The sequence below is a fragment of the Diadema antillarum genome, unplaced genomic scaffold (genome assembly GCF_040938485.1).
Source record: "Diadema antillarum isolate AM-2024a unplaced genomic scaffold, OU_Dant_1.0 scf00000071, whole genome shotgun sequence".
Lineage (NCBI taxonomy): Eukaryota > Metazoa > Echinodermata > Echinoidea > Diadematoida > Diadematidae > Diadema > Diadema antillarum.
In genome coordinates, this window is record NW_027270960.1 from 7,276,015 (window position 1) to 7,301,575 (window position 25,561).

General features: G+C 39.3%; 1 protein-coding gene across 1 annotated transcript in view; it reads right to left on the reverse strand.

Moving 5' to 3' along the window:
* Positions 1–5,432: 5,432 nt before the first annotated feature.
* LOC139716911 (uncharacterized) overlaps positions 5,433–25,561 on the reverse strand; it is a 154,426-nt gene continuing 134,297 nt past the window's right edge. Inside the window, exons 2-3 of the mRNA XM_071628430.1 lie at positions 9,043–9,285; positions 5,433–7,274 (exon numbers count right to left, since the gene is read on the reverse strand). Of these exons, the coding sequence (XP_071484531.1) occupies positions 5,734–7,274; positions 9,043–9,285 (1,784 nt within the window). The 3' untranslated portion in view covers positions 5,433–5,733. The remainder of the gene's footprint in view (positions 7,275–9,042; positions 9,286–25,561) is intronic.

Genomic DNA, 25,561 nt, shown 5'->3' on the forward strand with positions numbered 1-25,561 from the left:
TTTCATTCGATTTTAGGCCCATATTTACAATGAACATTGTACACACACACACAAACACACACACACACACACACCACATATGTATATCTATATATGTATATATATATATATATATATATATATATATATATATATTTATATATAATAATGATAATAGTAGTATACACACAATGATGAAGTTATGTCATATTGCTGTTTCTGTTTGTGCTTACTAGTGCTTTACTATGATTTTGTTCAAGTCTGGTTGTAGTTGGTTGCTTTTCGTTATGGTGAATTCCAGGAGCACGGAAGAAGACCGTCAAAAGGTCGAAAGCTTGGCATTAAATACAGTAAATTAGTAATGATGTAAAAAACATGTACTGTCTCCATGAGGTGGCATCCAAATATGTGTCATCTTTTTTTGAGAAGAATATCATTTGTCCCATTGCCAAAAATAATATCACATATGTTTGGTAATCACCTCATCCTCCACCCATAATAGGTTATGTGGTTTCTACTAATGTCATTGCTCGAAAAAAAGGTAAAACTTTAGTGTTCCACAACTTTCTGACCTTTCCCGACATCTAATACGTTTTCTTTTAGATTAATTTTATTCTGTTTATCAAAACGGACCATGATGTGGAATTATAATTAATGGAACTCCAGTCAGTGTTCAAGTTGAATTTCATAAATAGATTGAGACTAAACAAGCACAATAGAGATACACGTAGATGCTTTAAAAATCGGACAGAAAATAAAAACATTATGACCATTTACATTAGATTGTCACACTGACATGTATCATGAAATTGAAAAAAATATATATATATAAATTTCCTGCTTTATAAATGCCCCATGATTGTACTTTCCAAAGTTCATTTTTGAAAAGAAGAAACTTATCCTTCGGAATCATTGAATTAACAATTATAATCATGTACAGTAGCTCTAATGGCAGGTGACACGACATCTACTCCTGCGACAAATGCTCCGGTCTCATTTTCTCCACTGACTTAAGGGTAGGGTTGTGATAAGGTTTTAGATTCAGTTTAATGCGAGGATTAGGATTAAGGCTAGGGATGTGTTTGTGGGTAGAATTTATAATTGGCTTAACATGTATAATATCATTGGAGAAACTGTCGAGGGAGCAAATGTCATGGAACCGTAAAGGCATAGAGAAAGTTACAGTTTCTTTCCTTTAGAAAAAAAAAGGAAATTTGAATCGATTTTTCATTCAGAAACGTAAAAAAAGATGGTGAGACGGTAACATTCTCACCTTATTTATAATTCGAGTCATGCAGTTTTGGCCGACATCAGCATTTCATGAAAACGTGTAAAAATTTAAGATTGCATAATATTTTCATCCTTTGGCAAAGTTTCACTAAAACTTGTATGTTCTGTGAACTTGAATTTACTCAAGTAAAGTAAATACGAAAATGGAATACTGTATATTATGACCTTAGTCATTCGGTCGGTATAACCTTCGGAGCAGATATTAAAGACGCGGTAGAGTGGGGATTCATGGGTTGCCCAATTAATTCGCTGCCCACCGGGGTATTTTGAAAAACCAAGAATAGCACAAGTCAACGATAACCCTCATCAGTAATGATCGGCTCCAGTCGATATTCTTCGGCTGTGTGTGTACTTACATAGAGATCAGTGGTAAAGCTATACACAATTCGTTACGGAGATTCTCGAATATTATCCGAACGGAGTCAGCCTTCCCACTCCATAAGTCCCCACGCTACCCGGTCTTTAATTTCCGGATAACACGCAAAAAAAAAAAAAAAAAAAAAAAAAAAAAAAACAGACAACACACATACAGTAGTTATATGTACAGAATGTACTAGCGAGTCATGGAATGTGTTTGCAGTAACAGTTTCTTATGAAATGTCATTTAATAAGTCACCATCACACATTCATATTCAATAAATGATACATCCACAAACAACAATTCGCGATAGTAAGAAATCATTTTAAATTCAAACTCCAACTTTTGGTGAAGCTGATTCTATTGCGATCATTATTTCTTCTGCATATCAACCGAATGAGATATAAAAACGAAACAAAGTCCTTGTACAATAGAATGATTTCTGCCTCTCAGTTGAGAGGAAATTTCCCTTGGCGGTTTCTTCCTTCGATGAATAAGAAGGGAATTGTTAGGGAAAATCAGTGGGGAAACATGTTTAGACGGATAGGATTTTTTTTTTTTTTAGCTCGGAAACAAACGAGGAGACCGATACAGAAAGACAAGGAAATTAGCGCGTTGTCAGGGAGAAAACATAGAGACAAAGACAAGTGAGAGAGATATAGAGAGACAGAAATATAAAATGGGTAGTGGTATACACATCGGGAAGTATCGCAGGTAGAGAATGCCGAGATATAACATCTCCAAGGAAAAATAACGAAAAGTTAGCTATGACTACAAAACTTTCAAAAGTTCATCGAAAGCAATCTACATGTATATAATTATGTTCGGTTTCGCATTAATCCTTTTCTTTACAATGTCTACACGAAGAAACTGCATAGCTTGGGATATAACATGATATTGGTTTATGCATATCAGTTTTCTTATATAATATATCAACTTTATCCTTTTGGAGTGTACATTTGCCATATACAACAATATCAAAATATAAAACATTAAAATAGCATATTATTCAGACTTCCAAAATAATACCTTAACTCTCTGTAGAACATGTTAATTCTCGCATATTTGAAAGATGAAATGAAATACCATTTTTACAGCTGAAAACCAGAGCGATGTTGACTCCGAGTAAAGCTTGCGGAGTTGACGTCCTTCTGGTTTTCGTGTGACAAAAATGCCATGTTCATAATCCAGATTTCGAGATCATTTGCAATAGAACTTGAAGACAGGACAGAACATCTTGTAAAACATTCTTGGAGTATTCGTGTAGTATTACCAAAAAAAAAGAAAAGAAAAAAGAATGACGTACGGGGAAAAGTTTGATACTGTGACTCTTAAGCCAGGTCTAAGTTCAATTTTTATCAATAAAAGATAATAGCAACAATTATGATATGATAATTATGACCAGTTGTCGATTCAAACATTATGACTTAAAGGTCATTCTTTCGAGTCTGTCCTTTGAGTTCTTTCGAACGTCCAATTACTGGAAATATTCCCCACAGTAATATAATAGTGTTTGACACCCTTCGGAGGGGACTTTGACAGTATTGTTCGAGTCGTCGGCCCGTCATGAGAGCTGGTGCTAGAGTGATGCCATTCATCAGTAATATTCGGCTGAAGTTATCTTGTTAATCAACAGCAACGAAAAGGAGAGCGCCAATATTGATCCCATTCGCATCCGTATTCGGCTGCAGTAATCTTGTTAATCAATAACGACGAAAGGAAGGGAAGCATCATTGATGCCATTATCCGTACTATTCGGCTGTTCTGGTTATAATAATATTAGTAATAAAATGAAAAGAAGAGCGTCAACATCGGTGATTGCGGATAAGGTGACATTGTCCAGTGAACAGCATTGACTCGAAGCCATTCATTTTCATGACAGGGCGTTCTGAATCCAATAATAAAGCTAAGTAACCATTAAATGTGATCATTATCCTGGATGTTTCAAGCTATAGCATTTGCTCTTGAATGCTTTGCTGATATAGTGTTTTATATTGAATTTAGAAGTCGTGTAGAATCATACGCACATGGAAGAAAAAAAAACAACAACCAAAATTCACTACTCATAATGTTGCTTATCGTTTTAGATACATCGTACCACAATTCGATTGTTCGAAGGCCGAATCTATGGATACTCAGTAGTACGTACCAATACAGACCCAATACAGACAAATGTGTCTAGCCTTTGTTGCTTTGCCAAAAGTGTTGACTCTTCGATGTGTTGTATTTTGTACATATAGCCTATGAGAAATGAATATAATGTATTTATGGAAAGCTCAAAAGAGTCAGATGTGATGTCAAGACATTATTATCATTACATATCAGTCTGGTAGAATAAGACGTATTTCTCTGTAATGGATACTAAGATAATTCATATATGCACGTATTCCATATCGGCTTTCTTCTTGTAAGCTGTAAGTGAATTATTGTTAATCTATTCAATACATTTACTTTGTACGCAAAGATTCACTGGAAAAGATTAAAGGAGATGAGAGTGAAAATTCTGGATTCAAATTTAAACAAAGTAGTGCCCTCGTCCTAAGAAACTTCAACCTTTACCATGTTTACGGACAAAATAATGACTGTCAATCGTCTGTTTCTCATTTGTGCGAATTCAAATCATTCACAGGGCACGCTAACAACACGTGCAAAAAAAAAAAAAAGAGCAAGCTCTTTTGAGTACATGAGTCGGATACGATACTGGTGGTAAGACAGGCACGATCTTATGTACGTGACAGGGAATGGAGAGTGGAATTCTATCATTTTGACTGTGTGCGCAGAAGTAAGCTTAGTACACCAGCTTTTGACGTGCTTAGATATTACAATTATCAGGCTTTACGCCGTTTTCATCAATGATGCTCCGAAGCAAAGCCTACCAGTTCCGTAAAATCCGTAAATCTACAATCCGGTAGAGCCAGAATATTTATTTTTTGTCACGTATCATAGCAAACGATACTGTCGAGAGCAATATCATAAATTATGTGATTGATCGCATTAGCATTACTATTGACTTCGTATCCGACTGTGAACACCGTAATGTAAATTTGTCCCTGGACATGACACATAATATTCCATCATCAGTGGATATAATTATGGAAAAGCAGCCTCTCGGCACATTGTAGAGTTATGCGTAACAATCGTAGCTACCCAGGACTGAAATAGTTACTGCTAAAGTCGTTGCATGCTTCGAGTGCCGATTGGGACAGAAAACTCAATAGCTTTGTATACACTGTCAAACGTTCCTGGCATAGAAATGGTTAATGAGCTGTATCAGCATTCAAGAGAGCGGTTTTGCTGCATTGTTTCATTGCGCCTTCAGAGTACACATATCTATAGAAGGAATATTTTGAATCACCGACTCCTGTTATTTTTATTGCACTAGCAATTACGGCGGATTTACCTGTTAAAGTTACGAATAATGACACCCTTTTTAAGTCAACATACCTTCCAACGTCATGTAAACAAAAGGTCTTGATACACCAGTATGATTTTAGGCAGTGTTTTGCACAATGTCCGGTTCAAGCACATAATCTTCTACCAATGAGGCAATCTGAGGAAGGAGAACGATGAAACTGATTTTTTTTTTTTTGTTCAAAAGATTGTCAAATAACAATAATCTTTCCCATTAAGACGATCTACTTCAGGTAAAAGTAGTTGTTTAAACATACAGCACGGCGTACCTTATCGATACTTAAAGCGAAAACCTCGGTGCTGTTTCAGACTCATGTTTTCACGCTCTTGTGCAAATTAAAGATAGACGTTTATGAGCTAGAATGTCCTATGATATTGTTATTAAGGGGGATAACTGAAAAAAAGGGGGACAACTGATAAAAGAAAACTTTTGCCTCATTCAATTGCTACAGTTGGTGTGATTCTTATGACATAAAATCATCGTTCAATAGAAATGAGCCACACGTCATGTACGTCTTTTTCTACAACTGATCTATTGAGGGGAGCGATTAAAGTGATTAGCTGTAACAGTGTGTAACGTATAGCTAAAGTGAACAAATTCAGTTATATCACGTGAAAAAAAAATGCAGCGTCCATGTTTAACTAGCTCTATTTAAGGCTAATTCTATTACGATGTACAGGGAATCCTAAACAAATTAATCGTCCTTTATAATGCCTATTTTTCGGCCAAAGTTTTTAACTGTCACCACGAATTTCTTCATAATGAGCGCAATACACATTGATGTCACTGCCATACCAATCATGGTATATATGCAGCAAGCGATGAGACTAATTAATGAGTTATCGGGTACTAAATCACCGAAGCCAATCGTCGTTAGCGTGATAAAACAAAAGTAGAAAGCGTCAAAGATGTTCCAGTTTGCTTCGATCAGATCGAACAAAATGGCGCCCGAGGTGATGTAGCCAAAGAGTAGGAGGAGAACGGGCCACATGGGAATTTCGGACACTTCGATATCGCCGCGCGCACGGCCTTCGCTCGCGTCCGACTCGCTCCCCTCGTAGATTGTCCCCAGTTCGTCATCGCCCGTCTCGCTCCTGCGCGCTTTCTTCTTCCGCCGCTTGCCCTTGCTTTTACGTAAGCGGTCACGTGATAGTTCCGATTCTGGCGGAGGAGGCGGCGGGCGAGGGTCGAAACCCTTCATGGCAATGTCATTGAGTAGCTTTGTATTTTCGCCGCACGACAGCTCAGGAAGCGCGAATGCGAGGTCCTCCCTACTGCTCCCAAGCATCTTGTCGTACGTGGCTAGGCGTATTGCGAGAGTAGAGTCTATCAACTTTAATTTTCTGTGATGATGTAGCGACTTTAATGTTGGAGGCCTCATCAACACCTTCTTACGCCCTCGAAATCTTCTGCGAGGGAAAGTATTGCTATATTTGTGATTGAGTCCCAGAGAGGTTCGGTCTATGGTTCCACCTCCATGTTCGCCGCGTCGCTTCGCTCGTAATTCCACGTTGGTACGTGGATAGGTGGAGGCCCCTGACGGGCTGTGGCGGGACGCCGAGGAGCCTTGCCTTGATATACTCTTCGGCTCGGACGACGAGCGGCTGGAGTCGCCTTCGCTTCCGTCCCCGTCTTTCCGCTCTCCAACCTCGTCGCCCTTATCGAACTGGCGGAATTCTATGCAAGACTGCTGCCTAGGGAAAGACGACGACGACTTGTTTTGTCGAGTGCCACCCAGCTCTATGTTCGAGCCCGCTCGGCTGGCAGAGGCGAAGGGCTGCGGCCCCGCCGAGTCATAACTCTCGCTCTTTGGTAGTGACGGAGATCGGTGGCTTGCTTCCGACGACGTCGCAAGCGACACGACGCTTCTAACATCATCGGCCGATCCCTCGCCTATCTCTTCGCTGATCGGCCTGGGCAGGTTGACGAGCGACTGCTGTTGGGACGAGCTGCTTATGCTGAGCCGCGAGCCCTGTGCGTCTCCGGCATCCTCGCGATCCTCCAACAACCGTTCGGCCATCTCGTTGGATTCGTCGTATGGGGGCGGTAGACGACTATCCGCTGCAGACACGAGCTCCATATTGAGTGACAGTGGCCTCGTATTGGTCACTTTAGTTTGGTTGTCCATATTCACAACTGTTTGACGAGGCTTTTGGGTCCCCTTCTTTGAACTCTTTTTGCTTCCTTTGCGAGCTTTTTTCTTGTTTTGTGTGCCCTTCGTGGACCTGGTACTTCCTGTAAGGTCAAGACAACACAGAAATGATAACGTCAGTGGGCTTAACTTTAAATTACAAGTATAATCAACTTAGAAAGTGAATAGACGGTATGCATGCTAAGCAGAAACATTTGATGTAAGTGGTAGATATCATAATGCGCATAGTATCTTCTAAGAACTGAACACTTCATACAAATACGAATGACTGCAACATCTTCAATTTCAAACACATATTGCTCTTAAAATTGACAATTTGACGTCAGTGGTTGTTGTTGGTTTTGTTCCATTCTACAGAGGTAGCAGTTGTATTGATTTGATTTTTTTCCCCTGCATCTCTCTGCAAGCGCAATTACATAACATAGATGCACCGAGAGAGAGATGGAGAGAAAGAGCGAGAGAGAGAGAGAGAGAGAGAGAGAGAAAGATAGAGAAAGAGAGAGAGAGAGAGAGTGAGAAAGATAAGCATGATATTAATCCTGTGTATTTGATTTGATTTATCCAATTTAAAGCAAAAGAAGACACACAATCACACACATGCATACAAAGTAACAGTCCCTCTTGATTGTAAAGGCAAAGATCAAGAATTTTATTTGTAGAACACTTAGGCCGACCATTTTTATAATCTGTTACGATTTATATTATTAAATTACGGATTAAACTTCGGAGGATCTATCTTCCTGCTTGCATAGACACTTTACAATTCATTTCTCGCTCCACCCCATCCCCCCCCCCCCTTCGGCGCATTATTGTCACTGAACATTACGTAGGCCCTACTTTCAGATTGTATCCAGTAAGTTTGTGTTTTTGCCTGCTGTAAAAATGATGATCTGTCTTTCTTTTTGCAATATCTATTTTACTAATATGTATTGAATAATTATGTACTTAATTATTGTATTTAACTATCCAATTATTACACTTTTATCTATTCAATATGTATTTTTTATCAACAGTATTGCCTCACATTTCAATGTATGTCAATGTCATGTTTTTACGTGAGAAGAGGAAAAAAGAATCTGAACATGTAAACAAAACGTGCGAGTTAGTGACAATATTTTGATATAGAAAGAATGATAATTGTTAAGAGGGGTGAAGGTTCAGATTCGAGTTTCTTCAGTTTGTCTCCCTCTACAAATTAAGTTCGTCAAGATCGCAACTGCAGATCTGTAAATCAACAAACATGTCGGAAAAAAGGAACCAGTGGGACTCGAACTTGTCATCTACTGCTTTCCGGGCAGCGACACATTACTACCACCAGGCTGTCCCTGGTTGCCGGCAGTGACACGATGAACATGTCACTGCCGGCAACCAGGGACAGCCTGGTGGTAGTGTCGCTGCCCGGAAAACAGTAGATGACAGGTTCGACTCCCACTGGTTCCTTTTTTCCGACATGTTTGTGAATTTACAGATCAGCAGTTGCGATCTTAACAAACTTAATTTGTAGAGGGAGACAAAGTGAAGAAACTCGAATCTGAATATTTTGATTGTTTCAAGATTGTTTATCTCTTCCTGTTTCTTCATCTTACTGTATCTTTGCCCTCTCATCTTTGAATGTGCCTTGAGTATTTCATTTCTTGAATTTGGCGTAATCTAGATGGCAACTATCATTCTCGTCATCACTATTATCATAATTATGTATGTTAATCGCTGGGGATTGATGATCGTGGTCATGTTCTCAATACCTTCGAATAGCTCATAACATCCAACATATCTGATATGTTTTGTCACATAAGAATGACAGCGAAAAAAAAAGAAAAGAAAAAGAAAAACATCATGTGTACCCCATCTTACCTTTTCGCTGTAAAGCATTCTTAGCTTGCTTCTTCTTTTTCTTCTTCTTGCTTTTCCCGCGCTTTCCGCACCGCACCCTCTTGCACAGGCGGCTGGTGTACATTCTGTAGAGAAGTCGGGCGGATGTCGCCATCACGCGGCCAACATTTGTCAGGACGAGCAACATCAGGGGAATTCCAACGAGGGCGTACAGCATACAGAAGAGCTGTCCGTACCACGTGAGTGGAGCGATGTGACCGTAACCTGCATAATGACCATGAAGGAACATTGTGCTGCCATTAGTCGACTAGAATGATGAGAACTACAATTCAATGTGTTTCACACTTCAAATACTTAAACGGAGGAAAAAAAAACCCAACGCCCGACCCCAACTAACCAATCTCCCGCCGCAACCGCTGCAACCGTGCCTGCCTGCACCTCATCGGACTCATCAGTCACTTACGAGCCTGCAGCAGACGTGGACTTCCTTTAAAGGAGACCTCCGGATGATTGTCAGACTTTTACATTTGAACAACTATAAATCAGTTATACTGAGTACAGACTTTCAGAATTTATAGTGATTGGGACGAGGAATAAGAATATTTTCAAAATTTATATCAAATTGCATCGAACAAGGATGATGACATGGCAGCCTCTTCATGAGAACACATGAGTGGGGGCTCAAGGAAGCAGAACAAAAGGCATGCATACATTCTACACAGGTGAACTTGTTAAGCAAGTGGTATTGTAATGGAATTGCACTGCTACATTTCTGAAATATGTGAGGCTCCTATGTCATCAACACTGTTCAGTGTAATTTGTTTAAGATTTTTCAGAGTATTGTTTCTCTGCTCAAGGACCACAATAAAATCCACAAATCTAGACATGGAGCTGTCGATTTATGTACTACATGATGTGAAATTATGAAAATCATCTGGAATGCCCCTTAAAATCTTCGTCCGCGAAGCAAAGCCATACATACATGCACATAATGTAGTTTAATGGAGTCGAATCTGCAGAGTCGGCACGCTGTGTTGTGGAATTGACGAGATTATTTGTAATTATATTTACAGTTTACGCTTGACTTGGATCAAAGGAATTTCCTTATCATTCTGAAAGCTTGTAAGCCTACCTCGCCCTACTTAATGACACTGATAGAATACAGTTAAGATCAAAAGCGGGTTTTTTTGTTGTTTTTTGTTTTTTACAGAAAAAGATTCACAGAAGGTACGATAAAGGTTTAGGAATTTCAAATTGCCCGATCCACCTGAAAGGACAATCCGTAGATATGAATACAATTTGAAACTCTCGTATGCTTATTGTCGTGTCACTTTCGATTATGGCGTTCACGAAATGGATACGTTTTAACACACATTCGCGATGTTTAACTGTTTTCTATGGTAGAATTGTAGAACACAGGAGTACGTGAGTTAAGTGATACAATCATGTGTTCGGAATAAAATAATGAACATTAATTTTTTGGTAGTCATTAAATGTGGACAAGTCATTTGGCACGATTACAGTTTGCTCGTCATGTGTATACATACTCATCTATGCACCTACGCTATCAGGACCTGTAAAGAACAACGTCAATGATAGTGTACACATTGATGACGCGCGCCAGGCTATGTTTCTATGCTTTTCAAATTCTAACGCAAGCACACATTGTCTATGTCATTACTATTTCTTCCATGTGTTTTGTTTGTTGTTATTTTTCATGGGGAGTGGAAGGGGAGGGGATCCACTTTGACATTCCACTTATTTCAAGTGATTAAAAAATCTTCCGTGCCTCATGGTAATAAGTATAGCCCTTATCTTTATTCATCTTATTCATGCTATTTTGATTGTTTGCTGTATAGTCTGACAATCAATATGTTAATGAGTGCACGGGTATTTTCTGAAAATATTAGTACACACAAAGCAATAATGGAAGTATATTGTAGATTCCAGGAATGCCCTCACCACATCAAAAGCCAAATACCGCCCCCATTAGTCTCGGTCCACTTGACTTCAACAATATCACTTCTTTGCAATTAAGAGAGAGAGAGAGAGAGAGAGAGAGAGAGAGAGAGAGAGAGAGAGAGCGAGAGAGAGAGAGAGAGAGAGAGAGACTTACCAAGTATCAGATATTTTCCATTTAACTGCCATAAATCATCGTAATGTTTTTTTTTTTTTCATTACAATAAGGGGAGCTAACAAGATAACAACATGAACAAGAATATTGCTTTTTTCTTATAGCAGACGATTTTTACAGATTACTGAAAATGCTCGATTCAGATGATGCGGACATGCAAAAAGACTGGCAATGAGCATACCATAATTACTAGTATTGACTTTGCATCCATTTTACCTTAAAATTCATTTCATGACTCAATTTCTGGCACGGAACGCAAGCTGAAATAGAAACAAATGCGTCTATTAAAAACTACATGTATGATATGTCTCTAAATTCGTATCAATTAAGTTAGTACATCTCAAAGAGATAGTTGCATTTACGAACAGTCTGACAAAATGTAGTGTGCGAGCTGCAAATCAAACTGAGAATATCGGCTAACATTTTAAAGAATAAACGCTGATGGCTCGGTCACTCATTAGGTCTTTTGGCTTTGCTTCATTTTTCACCACAACATAATGCAAATGACTATTCGTTTTCGGTAATTTTTAGGGAAGGTTTACATAATACTTCTTCGAGTTGATTGATACATATAAGCGAGTTTGAGTAACTTCTGTTATTTCAAATTACGAGCAGTTGCACCGGAACAAAGCTTCTTTGAGAACAAAAGAAAATTGTGACATGGCATTTATATATATATCAATTCAAGTTGTAGAATTGATGTTTTTGTCTATTCTGCTCAGACAGGACACAAGACAAAAGAGAATAAAGGGACCACGGCTTGTGGTTTTGTGTTCCTTCTTTCTTCATATCAATCTACTCTCCTAGCTGCTCATACTGACTCATAACGATGCGACTCTTTTGAGCGAGCGTGAAACTGTAACACTTCCCAGTGTTATATCGCCGTAGGGTGCCATCGCACAATCCCGGGAAAACAGAAAATCAATTTCTTTATCAAAAGAGTCGTTCGAGCGCATTCCACGAAGGATATACCACATGATAAACTCCTGGCTTCGCTTAATTTTTTTTCCTTCTTTTTCTTCCCCTACAGCGATAACAAGATCACTCTCAGTTAAATCGATCAGAAAGATTTCAAGGTCAAATATTGCTCGAGCGCCAAAACGAAATCCGCCTATTTGGACGCTACAGGCGATGACTTTGAAGAATTGCGTGATTACCCCATCGAGGCAATAACAGAGCTCGTCCGTGTTTCAGACGGCGCATAACAAATACACCGGCTAAAGATGTCAGGCAGCATTTCTTTGTGCGTCTTCACGCATACACACAGACACACAGACAAACAAACGCACACACACACACACACACACACACACACACATACACACAAACATTAACGTACATTTTACAGTGATTATTCAGTGTAGAATGTGTGTGTGTTCATAACTGATCGTGAAGTGCATATAGTTTTATGATTCACGTGACCACAATGAACAACAAAGAAACAGGAGGGAGGATGTCACGCTCTGAAAGTATGTCTATCCACTACTGCAGTGGTTGGAAAATTATTCACATCGACCTTATGCATAATTATGGAGAAATATTTTTTGTGATTTGAAATGATAGTTTTAATAATAATCATCAACATATGAAGGGTTTTATCGCAAAAGGAGCTAACTCCATTCTTGTTAAGTTGAAATATTTGTGATTAAAGCTGCTAAAAAAAAACAAAGAAAAAATGATAAGAAATATGAGATAAGTCTAATCATAACTTGTAGAATATTCCTTCTTGCAGTTTTTTTGCAAGTGAGGTATCACCGGAAAAGGTTTTATTTTTGCTCTATTAGACGATGGACATACCTTAAAATGTTTTAAAGATTGCGCTTAGCGCACTTTGCAATGAAACTCTTCAAATTGCAATCAACCCCTCTCTCATGAAAAACCGGTAATAATCATCACGATCACAATAAACACTAAAGATGCGTATAATCATGACACATGGAGGTTTGGTAAGTTCCACTTCAGTCATTTCATGTTGCAATGAAATATCTAATATTCTTGCAGTTATGCTTATACACTGGCAGCCAAATAATATGAACAAGGCGTTTCATCTTCATTTCAACAAGTTTTCCTCGTCAGAGACCAAAGCTGGCGATACAAGGACGAACTGGCTAATGGAGCCGACAGCACCCGGCTCGTGCAGGTACTAATGCTCGCCGTGCTAGTGCTTCCTTTTTTTAATATGTTTTGTACTATGATTACAATACGCATCACTCGACAGCGCAGCGTGAAATACGTATCCAGGGATGTACGGGAGAAGCTGTGGTGTTTTGATGGATATTTTAGAGTTTGTGATTCACAACTCATGTGTGATGCGCAGTAATTTATGTAGCAGTTTTCAGCCCTCCAGAGAAAAAAAACACAACACGTCATACCATAAAGCTAGTTCATACCTACGATCGCCGAGGCTAACGATCACACGGATGTAAACTTGAATAACTTACTTTATAAATAAACTACAGGAGCACTTTACGCCAAGCAGCCGTGATTAAAATATCGTCATTTCATGGGCAGTATCTTCTACACAAACATAGAGGTAAAGGGACATCTACGAAATACATTTGGTGAAAATTGAAACCATCCTTTCTTGAATTATTGTTATTATTGTTTTACGTTCTTCATAACCCCTGCGACGTTTTGACCGTTGACCTCGTGACTCCCCAAATTAAATCGTTTCTTTTAAACTTTATCATAAACACACCCTGCAAGTTTGGTGAAAATTTGATAATCCGTTCTCAAATTATTGGGAAATTAACCTTTATTTTATGTCATTTATGACCCCTATGACCTCTGATGTTTAACCTCCTGACCTGACCCAAAATTAAGTAGTTTCTTTCTTATTTCATTATGAATACACCCTGCAAGTTTTGATAATGATAAGTGTTCATCCATTCTCGGGTTATTTTGTGCACAGACAGACAGACAGACATACGGAACTGAAAAACAGCATCCGCCGGCCGTAGGCTTCACCTCTCTGGCGGAGGTATATATAGTCACGCGTTATGACCCATCACTTTATTTTCATTTTCATTTCTTTTTATCTCCATGTCCAAATGATACAAAATTATTGCAAAGTAGCATTAACAATTTGTACAAACTTCGGACGTTTGGTATAGATACAGGGAGCGCTCCCGTTACAACTAGCACACGGTTGTAAAGAAGTTTTCTTTACATCGAAGTAAAAATTCAGGTTCCAAAATTATTATTATCACTGAGGTTTGAGTTGTAAAATTTCCTTCGCTTAGAACAAAATTTTGATGTAACGAAGGAAAACTGCCGGACTTCCATTGTAATGGGAGTCACCTATGACACGTGTATGTGTGTTGTATGGGCGTGTATTTTAGTTCGTGTGTGATTAAGTTTGTGAAGTTTATGAAGTTTATTGACTCAACGATCCTAAAGGGGTATATGGGAGTATAAGACCAATTTGCAAATTATTGTATGCAAAATAAAATAATTTCAAACAAAATATTGAACATCATCATAAATTATATATGTGTAATACAATAAAGACATCAGCTAAAAAATTTGCATGAAAATATACTATGAATAATCATAGAGATATGAATCTATCTCTACAGGACTAATGCAAGCACTGTCTGATGTGGAAAATCATGCATAGGATACAAAGGATATAATTAAACAATTAAATTAATTGAAAAGAATTTATATAGTGTACAGTAACTAATGAAAAATGACATTATTTCTTTACAAAAACCTCTAGACATTCGACAATGTTTCTCTCTTTAATAGTGAAATTAACCAGTTGATCGTATTCATATAATGTGTTAGAGTATGTTAGGGTATTTCCAAAAATACTTCCTGAGATTTTGTAAGTTTCGTGTTTAAGAAAGGGCATTCAAACAAATAATGGAATTCATCACCAATATCACTTTTAGAACAATGAGTACATGATTGAGGCAACGAAAATGTGATAGAGATTGTGATTAAAAGATGAATCATGTACTTTCCAAACATAATTTCTGCTTTAGTATCCTATAAACAGTACATTGTCTAACTCAACAGCACTGTGCCACTCCTACTGACTCAAATCTTACATTTTTATATCTAATATATATATTTTTTAAATGTCGATAAAGTCAGATGACTGTCTTGACTTTTAAAGCTATGGAGAATATTCTTGATGAATGTGCGCGTGCGTGTGTCGCTGTTATGTGTTTATGCCAATTGAATTGTCTAAGACACGGACGATAAAGCAAAGGCACACACGCACACACAAACAAACACACGCACAATGGGATAAGTATACGACAAAGTGGAAGAATCCATAATACAGAGAATACTAATGGGAAAAGGAGCGAAGGCATTTCACGACCAGAATGATAGAAACGCTAACTTTTTTGTTCTTTTTGTTCTCTATGTTTTTTCCTTTTCTCTCTGGTCAGGAAATGGTCTCGCACATTGCCAGAGCTTATACCCTTTAGCAGATAAATGAAATAATGTGCTCGCTCTCGGTAACTCGTCCTGCTCCCAAATCCACCCCGCGGCTTTAAATTTCAAACACGCTCCACAGTCCCGACTATTTGGATTCGCCGCTCGCAGCGCGAGAGGAAAGGCATAAGATCTAACGGTTTGCAAGTTTGGTAATTGAACATGAAAACAGGCCTTAAAATAATAACACGTGTGGGACTAACAAGGAGCGCAGTGCGTCAGAAATCGGCTGAAAGTGTTTGGGAGTAACCCGATCCACTAATGCATTTCACGCATTCCACTTCGTTTAGGGCTCTGAAAGGAAACACCGGTGGCGTGGTGAAATGGTGAAGGGCAGGTCATACCAGTGTTCGCCTCCTTTCCCATATATACAAGATGTCGACTGGGCATTATTTGTCTGTATCCTATTTACGTGATACACTGTGATTGATAATCAGGACCCCCCCCCCCCCCCCCAAAAAAAAAAAAATAAATAAATAAAAATAAATAAATAAATAAATAAATAAAATAAAATAGAATAAAATAAAATTAAATTAAATTAAATTTTAAAAAAAATCGTCCCTTTGACGCAGACAGCCTTGACTGAATCTCCCTACCTAACATATCATGACTGTCACAGAGTGTAAAGAAGAGCTGTAACTGTCGCATTTTACTTTGAAGAAGTTTTCTGAAACACTTAAATATGCCGTGTGCAATGTGAGAAAGTGTAAGGAGCGTGAAATGTCGTGTTTGATTACCAGGTTTGTATTTCACTTCAAGGGGACTATTATAGGAAGCATGTTTTCCAAAGACTTGTCCAAAAGATTGATATTTCAAGTATTGAAATAAGAAAAAAAAATAGGGAGAGCTGCATTTTGTATTGTACTTTTCTAAATGTTCACAGTGAAAGGAAACCTCCCATTGCAAATTAAGGATCATGAGTGACAACAGTGACAACCTTTTATTATTTAATCCTTCACATCTTCTATTGTATTTTGCATTTTCTTAGGACATTATGCAGCTGTCATTTGTATGACGCACCTCTTGACCCCCGGGATAGGTGCGTCAAAGTACCAATGTGCGTCATACCTTTTAGGTACCATGACGTACCCTCCGTCACAAAAAGTGACACACCTTCATGAGACATTGACGCATTAACCATGAAAAATGGTGACGCACCTCTTCGTGAAAATGACTGACCCTTGACGCACATGTTATTCGCGGTACGTACCAGACTGGAAAAGTGTGCGCTCACGCAATTCGCCGCCTGCGAACTGTGTGCACCGAACGGAAATTCGCGCGCGTGAATCCCTGTCGCCTACGGACCCTCGGATGTTTACATGGATCGCCGTGGTATCCCCATGTGTGGGCGGCTGGGGAGCGTGAGTATAGTAGCTTAGCTGCACACACTGTAGCCAGCTGCCACTACACTACAGTCCCCTATTTCGTTTTGAGTAGGGGTAGAAGCGTTCCGTTGTGCAATGTCTGCTTGTATTTCTCTTCTTCTCCATCCACTTGTCCCTTTCCTCTCAAGTACGAAATGATTTTTAGAGTGTTGTGTGTGTTTTTTGTAACGTTATAGCATCATTTTTCTGCAAGGAAGAGGTGAGTTTCTGTTCGTGTATTGCGATGTGCACTGCAGTATGTGCAGATGAAAAGCGTTCGAACTTTCTTTCCCGAGGCCGAGTATCGTGGAAATTCGATGTAGCAAATCATAGGCCTATTTCTAGGCCTATCAAAAGAGATCTCATATAACAGAATACTTATAACAAACTATTTTCCGGTCAAAATGAATTGATTTCCTTTGTTTTGTATCGACTATCGTTTATTGACTTGATCCTAAGGATCTCGTCGCAATACCGAGTTTCCAATGTCTATACAGCTGTATTTATTTTCGCGTAGCTTTCGGTGCTGCCAACTTTTGCTAGGGCCTAATTAAATTTACTACACTAAAATTACCGTTCTCCACTGTCGTTTCTCACACCTTGTTTGGTACGATTTCTTCCATTTTATATCACTTTATCCGTTCCCTTTGTACTTTGAAGTATTTTACGTAATTCTTTCAAGTGTCTCGCACTGCTATTTTCGTAACGGCGATTTTTCCGCTTGCTGCAATCACTTTTTCGAACCGAAGCGACGAAGTTTGATACCAGCCGCTTCAGTGTGCTGTGAGTTGTCTTTCTAAATACATGTACCGGTATTTGTGTTGTTAGGAGGTGTTGATACTTTGTATTTGTTATTTATTTTCCTAGGTGTTTGTCTCGAGGGACTACATTGTATGCGTGTTTCTTAATGTTGATAGGAAAAGGCTAAAATTGTGTGAGTGATGTCTGATGGTGATGATGATAACTATGCTGGTGGAAAAAGACGGCTTACTGTGAATGCTGAGCGTACGGTGTGCCGTTTGTTTTATTTCACTTTCCCTCTTATTCTTCTTTCCCCCTTACTCTTCTTTTCCCTCCCAAGAATGATAAAAAAAAAAGAAATTACATACACCTCACAACAAAAAAGAACCACGTGCTACCAACCTTCGTAAAGTTAAATCTAAATGTTCAACATCAGCAAAGAATAAGGGGAAAGCACGAATGACAATAAATCAGAGCGAAGAGATTGTGTTACATGCAGTCTCTTCGTCTCGAAGAAACTTGACACCCCACCTCTCTCCCCTTGTGGAAATTTCCACAAAAGCAGGTGCCACACCCAGGTGCGTGCCAGACGAAAGAATGCGCGCACTGGAATAAACGGCGTGTAAATATCCTGGAAATATCGATCGAAGAACCAGCTCATTAGTAGAATTAAAGGAATCATTGCAAAGATATCGTGATTCTATAGCCTTTCTTTTGGCGCATAGTAGGAAACATCAAACAGTCGAATATAGTGTACTTGATCGAATATCTTATGTTCCCTGAACACTAAAAACAAAAAGGATCGATTAATCAGTCATTTAAAAATGCAATCACAGAAATAAAAAGGTCTCGTATGCCCAGAGAAATTCACTACGAGTAGGTTCAATGAGATGCAGTCATCACCTGGTTAGACAGCAAAATCATGACAATTAATTTCAGTTCACGCTCATCATAACTGCTTATTACTTATCAAAGTTTTGGCTATCAACATTCGTTCGTACGTGTTTTTTGTTTGTTTGTTTTGTATGTTTTTCCTCAAGTGAAAGACGTAATGATTTCTTCGTATCGAACGTAGACTGTATGTTTACCGTTTATCCAAACAGTAGGCGCCTAGGCGTACTTTCTGAATATATTCAGAAATTTCTATCAACATTTTAAATATATTACAAGACTCCCAAATACCAGTTGAAAAAAAATAAGAAATCGAATTTTTGAGATATGAACAACAACAAATAATACAGGTGTAACTAGATCTGTCGTCTTTGGGACACGATACATACATGGTATAAGTATGAACTTGATAGGCATAGCACTTTCTGAGCTAACCTCTGCACAACTTTTGGGGAGAAATAAAGAAAGAAAAAGAAGAAGAAGAAGAAGAAGAAGAAAGAAAGAAAGAAAGAAAGAAAGAAAGAATCCGTACAGATACAGAAGGTGATTCGAGAGGATACTCGGATCACCTAAAAATGCATAGGAAAAGACCACTTCAACTTCGAATGACTTCGAATTTCTCAAAACCGTTCCCTAGCTAGTTCATGGACATCCCATAGAAACGCGTGTTTTGATATATAGGCCTACACGTTGCTATGGCATGTCCTCGAACTCAATATCTAGTTTCGCGAAACTACGGCCTGGCATGGCCACAGTAATTTTTTTTTTTTTTTCCGTAACCTCCCGCCTCCCCTTCCCCGATTCGAAAACAGCTTGATTGAAGCCCCTGCCTATATTTAAACACGAACCTTATTAAACCGTAAGTTAGGTACATGGTTTATATGGCTAGTGTTTGAATAGAATTTACTATTTTAAGTTAATATAATAGACTGTCAGTATTGCAACTGATTGACAAATTGCCCAACATCGACGTAAATATTTTGTTCATAAATATGAATAAGACTCTCAGTAGTTCCATAATCGTTTGTGTGTCGATCGGCAGGTTAGGGTTACGGAAAAAATAATCGCGGCCTGGCCTCTGCTCTGCCATGCCTCGTCTTCTGTATACACGTGTATGTACGCCTGTACTGTATACATGTACAACACATCACGGTCCACATCACGCACGTGGTTTTGCAGCAGATATCACGGTCGACGGTCGGTCGATGCTACACTACAACAGTGAATGCGATTGAAGGATAGCGAGCTTCGCGATGCCGCGGGCTGTATGTGATGATTTTAATCACAATTCGTGTTTGGTAGTGTGGTTTTTTGAGCAAATTTGTGCTCAAACCTTCTGAAAAGACCTTTAGTCTGACATCAGATAGAAAAAGAAGACATACGAGAATGAAGTGAGTATCAGTATGTTATAATAAAACTGAATGAAAATTGTGTCATTTTCGCGTTTTCAGGAGCCGCTGAATTCGGCCGGCTCGCGATCGCGAGTTTGTTTTATTCTGTTACGGAGGGATACCATGCAAGAAGCCTCGCAAAATTACATGACGGTCCCATTAACGAACCTTTTGACACACTCTGGTTAAATGACCGACTATGACGCACATATTGGGTCAGTATTGTGACGGACATTTTGCTCCCATGACGGTACCACGCGTCATCAAATTGGTGGTACTTGACGCGACCATGACGCACCTTTCCCGGGGGTCAAGAGGTGCGTCATACAAATGACAGCTGCATTACGCACACATAGACACATCCAAACGATTCTATTTCTTATCCTATTTTGGAAGATGAAACATTTTTTATAGAATGTATGAGGTTATCGTCAGATGCAGAATTGTGAGCTAAAATCATTCTTATACATTAATCTACGAATGTGTTTAATTCTAACTCTACATTTGGTTTAATGAATATGATGTATCATCAGGAGCACTTGGATTTATACACGTATGACTATCATTGTGTAACCACACGTACGAACCATCCCAACCGCATTTTGATATTATACCGCCCTCTTTATGTCGTCATGACACAGGTACTCCCATGACATTCATAGCAATGTGTCAGCACCCATAAATGTCACGGCCAAAACACCGAGTGTGCCGAGTGTACACACGATGACCCGGATGATGGCTCGCCGCCCCTTTCATCCTGGACCAAGGTAAAATGTTCAAAAATAAATAATACGAAAGTCAATCAAGTCAAAGGAAGGAGAGAGTTTGACGTAGACAACACACTGTGTGAGGTATGTATTCGTACGGTACATTCCGCGCAGAGGAACCTGCTCCCCTATATCCCTCTCTCCCTCCCTTCCCTCCCCTCGCTATCTATCTATCTATCTATCTATCTATCTATCTATCTATCTATCTATCTATCTATCTATCTATCTATCTACCTACCTACCTATCTATTTATCTATCTACATATCTTTCATTTTATATGTCCCTCGCCATCTCTTCCTCTTTCATCTTCCCTTGCTCAAAGTATACTTCCATGTATGTTTCTAGGTATGTAGGTCCTATTTATCTATCTGTCTGTCTGTGTATGTGTGTATGTATGTATGTATGTATGTATGTATGTATCTATCTATCTATCTATCTATCTATCTATATATCTACCTATTATTGGTCTATCTATCTTTCCATATTAATGTATAAAGAAGTATACACGCGTGGGCGTATCAACGTATACAATAAATTAAGTAAGTATTCATTACTTTTTCATTCTATCTATGCGGATAAGTGCTTCAATAAGCTAAGTGGATCTACCAAACATGTTGACTGCAGTTTCATTGTTTTGCTTATTTTCTTTTTACTCTCAGTTGTAGCTTCCCTTTTAAGCTTCCCGGAGAGTATGAATAATGCAATGCTTTCAGCATAGTCCTGACGCATCACCCATATAGCCATAGTAATAGGCAATAAAACATTAGCTTAATGTGACGGCAAGTGGGCTCAAAATAATAAGTAAAAGATAGAAGCGTATTATCTGATCAATATGGCTGCAACAATTGTAATTTATTTAGTAAACTAGGACCCTGGGGTATACAGAAACTTCATGGAAGATCTGCAAGAAAATCTTTATCTTTTATGCCCTGCTTTTGTAGTTGTCATCGGCTGTAGTACATGGCATTAAGGGTGACTGTCCGTCAGCGCTGGCAACTGTGTAATGTGTCGCCGGTATTTGGCACCACCCGGCAGTACGTGCGTATCGAGGAATCCGAGGTCTTGTGGTGTCTACTGTCATGTCCACATCTTGACTAGATCAACGAAGCCCAAAGTCACGTGACGTGTGACGTCATTGCCTCTGTCGGCAGTTCACATCCAAAGCATGTTTTGTTTTGTTTTAGTTTTTGTTTTTTTTTTATCGCGCGCCCCCTTGTGCGATTGTATTATGGAGGATGGCCCTATTTTCCCTGCAAATCTACGGGCTCGTCAGCTATTTTACCCCATGGGTGTTAAAGGGCAAATGAAATGGCATAATATTTCGTGCATATTCCTGAGGTTGTAAATGGTTATTTCCCTTGTCATAGGAACTTCAAATTCCATGGCTACTGACGAAAGCGTATCAGTCTGACTATAGGGCTCCTGATCACAATGATCACAAAGAAAACACCGGACATTTTGTGACAATTCATTGTTTGTCGTGTGGATGCACGCCCATGCGGGATTGGAGACAAGTATTGCCAGAGGATAAGAATGAAATTTGGGTTCTTGCTCGTCATCTTATGAGCGTGGTATTAAGGGAACCTGGTAGGAGCGCCTCCTCCTCCTCCCACCTCCTCCTTGGCCTCGGATCTTGTTTATCGGTCGCCCAAAGGTCATCGCGGATGATAAATCTGAATTATCGCTGCCTTCCCTCTTTTTTTCTCGCCACACTGTGCTGAAAGAACGAAGGAGGCCCAGGATTATGTCGTCGTGATAAGCCGCAGATGTGCGATTAAACAGCTGTAAATTACGGCATGGCAAACAAGCAAGCTAAAGTGGGCATTACCGCCACCATGTTGTTATTCCGCTCAGCGCCGGAATAGGAGAGAAAGGAGGTGCCGCTGATGTGTACATTTTGATTAGACATCGATTAAGACAGAAAGCGAGGCGATATGTTAGGGCTGAGTGATACAGCTCACCACACATTCTAGGTACATTTGCCAGCGGCAGTATACCGAAAGACCCACACCCATTCACCTGACTATTCTGCACCATAAACCATTATTGTGTTGTCCACAGGTGGGTTGAAACATTTGAAAGAGCGATAGGCTATGAAAGTCAATCATAACAAAATTATAAGCACTTCCGTCATACTAATCGCGACAAACGACATAATGAATCTTTATCTTTATAGAAATTGCCCTTTCATAAGAAAGCTAAAAATTGAATTTGCCTAAAAATTGTGCCACATCGCTCTTAAATGGCAAAAAGAATGGTTATGCCATAGTCGAGAGTAACAAGGTATCGGGGCGCAAGGTGTCACGTCAGCTCATATTATGACATCTGAAAGCCTCATGCCTGTAGAAGAGGATATGGGATGTAGTACAGAACATTTCAAGCAATTGTTGGTCTCGTTCTTGACAGAACTGATCCTAGTACCAAACTATCGTAGGTCTAGCCCTTCGCGACTAATACTGTGTCGTGTTATACGTACTTTGATATTCGAGGCGTCATGCGTGAGTATCTTATAGCTAATTTGCCTTCCCCTGATGGTTTTTCGCTTATTTCGTCTCGATTTGTGATCATTATGAGAAAACAGAGGAAAACGTAGCACCAGAGAATGATATAGTAGCTACATTGTACATCCAACAGTGAGAAATGCAACAAGTAGTACATTATATCAAAGACGGACAACAGTAAACTGTTCGTATGTTTATGGCATATAACTATTAGATCTTAGTGTTCCTAAGTGGAAATCCTGAATGTAATTACCTTGCAGAACAGTTTATCGTACCAGGTCAAGAACCTGAAGTAGATGGGGGGGGGGGGGGGGAACGACACACGCATACATACATGTGTGTGTGTGTCTGTGTGTGTGAGTGAATGCGTGCATTGCATGGTTTAGAGTAGCATCACTAGCCGTCATAAGTCACCTACGCACGGAATGCTATATAACACAACGTGTTGATGTAAAGAAGGAATTTTATCAGTATATGTGGCTCCCATCACTCCCGATTTATCATCTACATTGTATTCTATCTCATCGTCTCTGTCCCATTTGACATAACTGTCTTATCTAGGTCTTCGGCATACAAATCTCTCTACTCAGTTGATGGTGTTTATCATGTGTAGTTTCATATAATATGATCGGTTGTAGCTGTTTCATAACAGCATACTGCGTATGTTTAAGTCCGCCAAAGTTCTATAACCCCCCGTCTGTTCTGACTCTAGTAGAAGGCGTGGAAGTTCCTTCTGTCCACTGATTCGTCGTTGTTTTCATTTTGTTATTTTCGCTGCTGACTTTATTGTTTGAGAACAAATATATGAAAAAGCACACAGGGTAGCACTTAATCATCATTTTACATCCGTAAGGTAACAGACCTTCGGGAAGGTTAAAATTACGTTAAAAAGTGCTCACATGTCACATGCTATAACAGCTACCCATTTATAGAGCATCATAGATCATGTTGAGAAATCATGTAGTCGTCACGTTTGATAATCGTCAGACAATGTCAGATCGCTATGGCTTCGTATTTTGTTGTCAGAAGCTGCCGTAAGTAGCAGATACTCTGTAATAGCACTACCTTGTGCTCCAAAGCATGCAACTGTCAACAATGTCTCTTCAATGCCGAACCTTAGAACCGTTCACAATTTCCATAATTCCTATCATTTCCTACCGATAATATTATTTCAAGCACATTTCGTTGCGTCAACACCGGCTTTAGCGACTTCATCTGCCCTTCCTTGTCGGTAAAACACAGACATCGAAAAAGAAAAGAAAAGAAAAGAGGCGGTTATCTGTATGTGGTAGAACAGTCATACATCCACATCGACAATCCGTCCATCATTTGTCAATATGATCAGCGCAATGTGCGATAACATTGATGAATACAGGGACGAAACTGGGACGAGAGACCCATCATTTTACTTTTACTGCCCCCCCCCCCTTCCGGCTCTTTTTCCGATTTCACTACACATAGCAAAGGAAATGAGCCCATCCCAGATTATGCTGACAGTCAACTTTGGTCAATAATACCCTGTCACAATGTACTGCATTAAACGGAACCTAATCAAGGAGAATTGAGGGCGCCACCAAGCGAGAAAGAAAGTGGCATCACACCGGTGAACCTGGTACACCGTTATGTGAAATGATATATAATGTACTATTAAAGTAATACACAGAAATGGATCTAGGAGATTCGGCAGCACGAACTCAGTGCTTTCAGAGGGACCACTACTGCATCACGGCGATTGCAATTCACTTCCGGCGAAAGGTGAATTACTCACGAACCATCCCATATTTGCACCATTTTGTGATTCTGCTCATAGTTTGTCTGTATTCAGAATATTGGGCAACAATCACTCCGCAATGCTTCATACTTCAGTGAGACACATGCGACACTTTCATTCAACACGTGCACTCCTGTCGCGTCATAATTATGATATATCTGTCGCCTCAGAGTATCGTCACAAGTTATGGCGACGACTGCGAGAGTTACGATGTTCATGACGTCATTATGTCAGTGCGGGATGCTCTCTGCAAGCGCGAAAATATATCATAATGATTTAAAACTCGTCGTACTTCACAGTTCGTTCGCATCGCATCTAAGTTGTCTTCAAGGATTCTTTGCAGAATATTAATGACGAGTGGAGGGTGTTAACTAACATGGAGCTTTATTTTTAAACTTTATTCAAACATGATATTATACATGGAGGGTATAATTGTGCACATTGATATCCGCCTTGGCTTATCAAGTTTCCCAGAAAATATTGAATAAAAAGCGTAATACAATGCATCAAACAAAATAAAAAGCCTTACA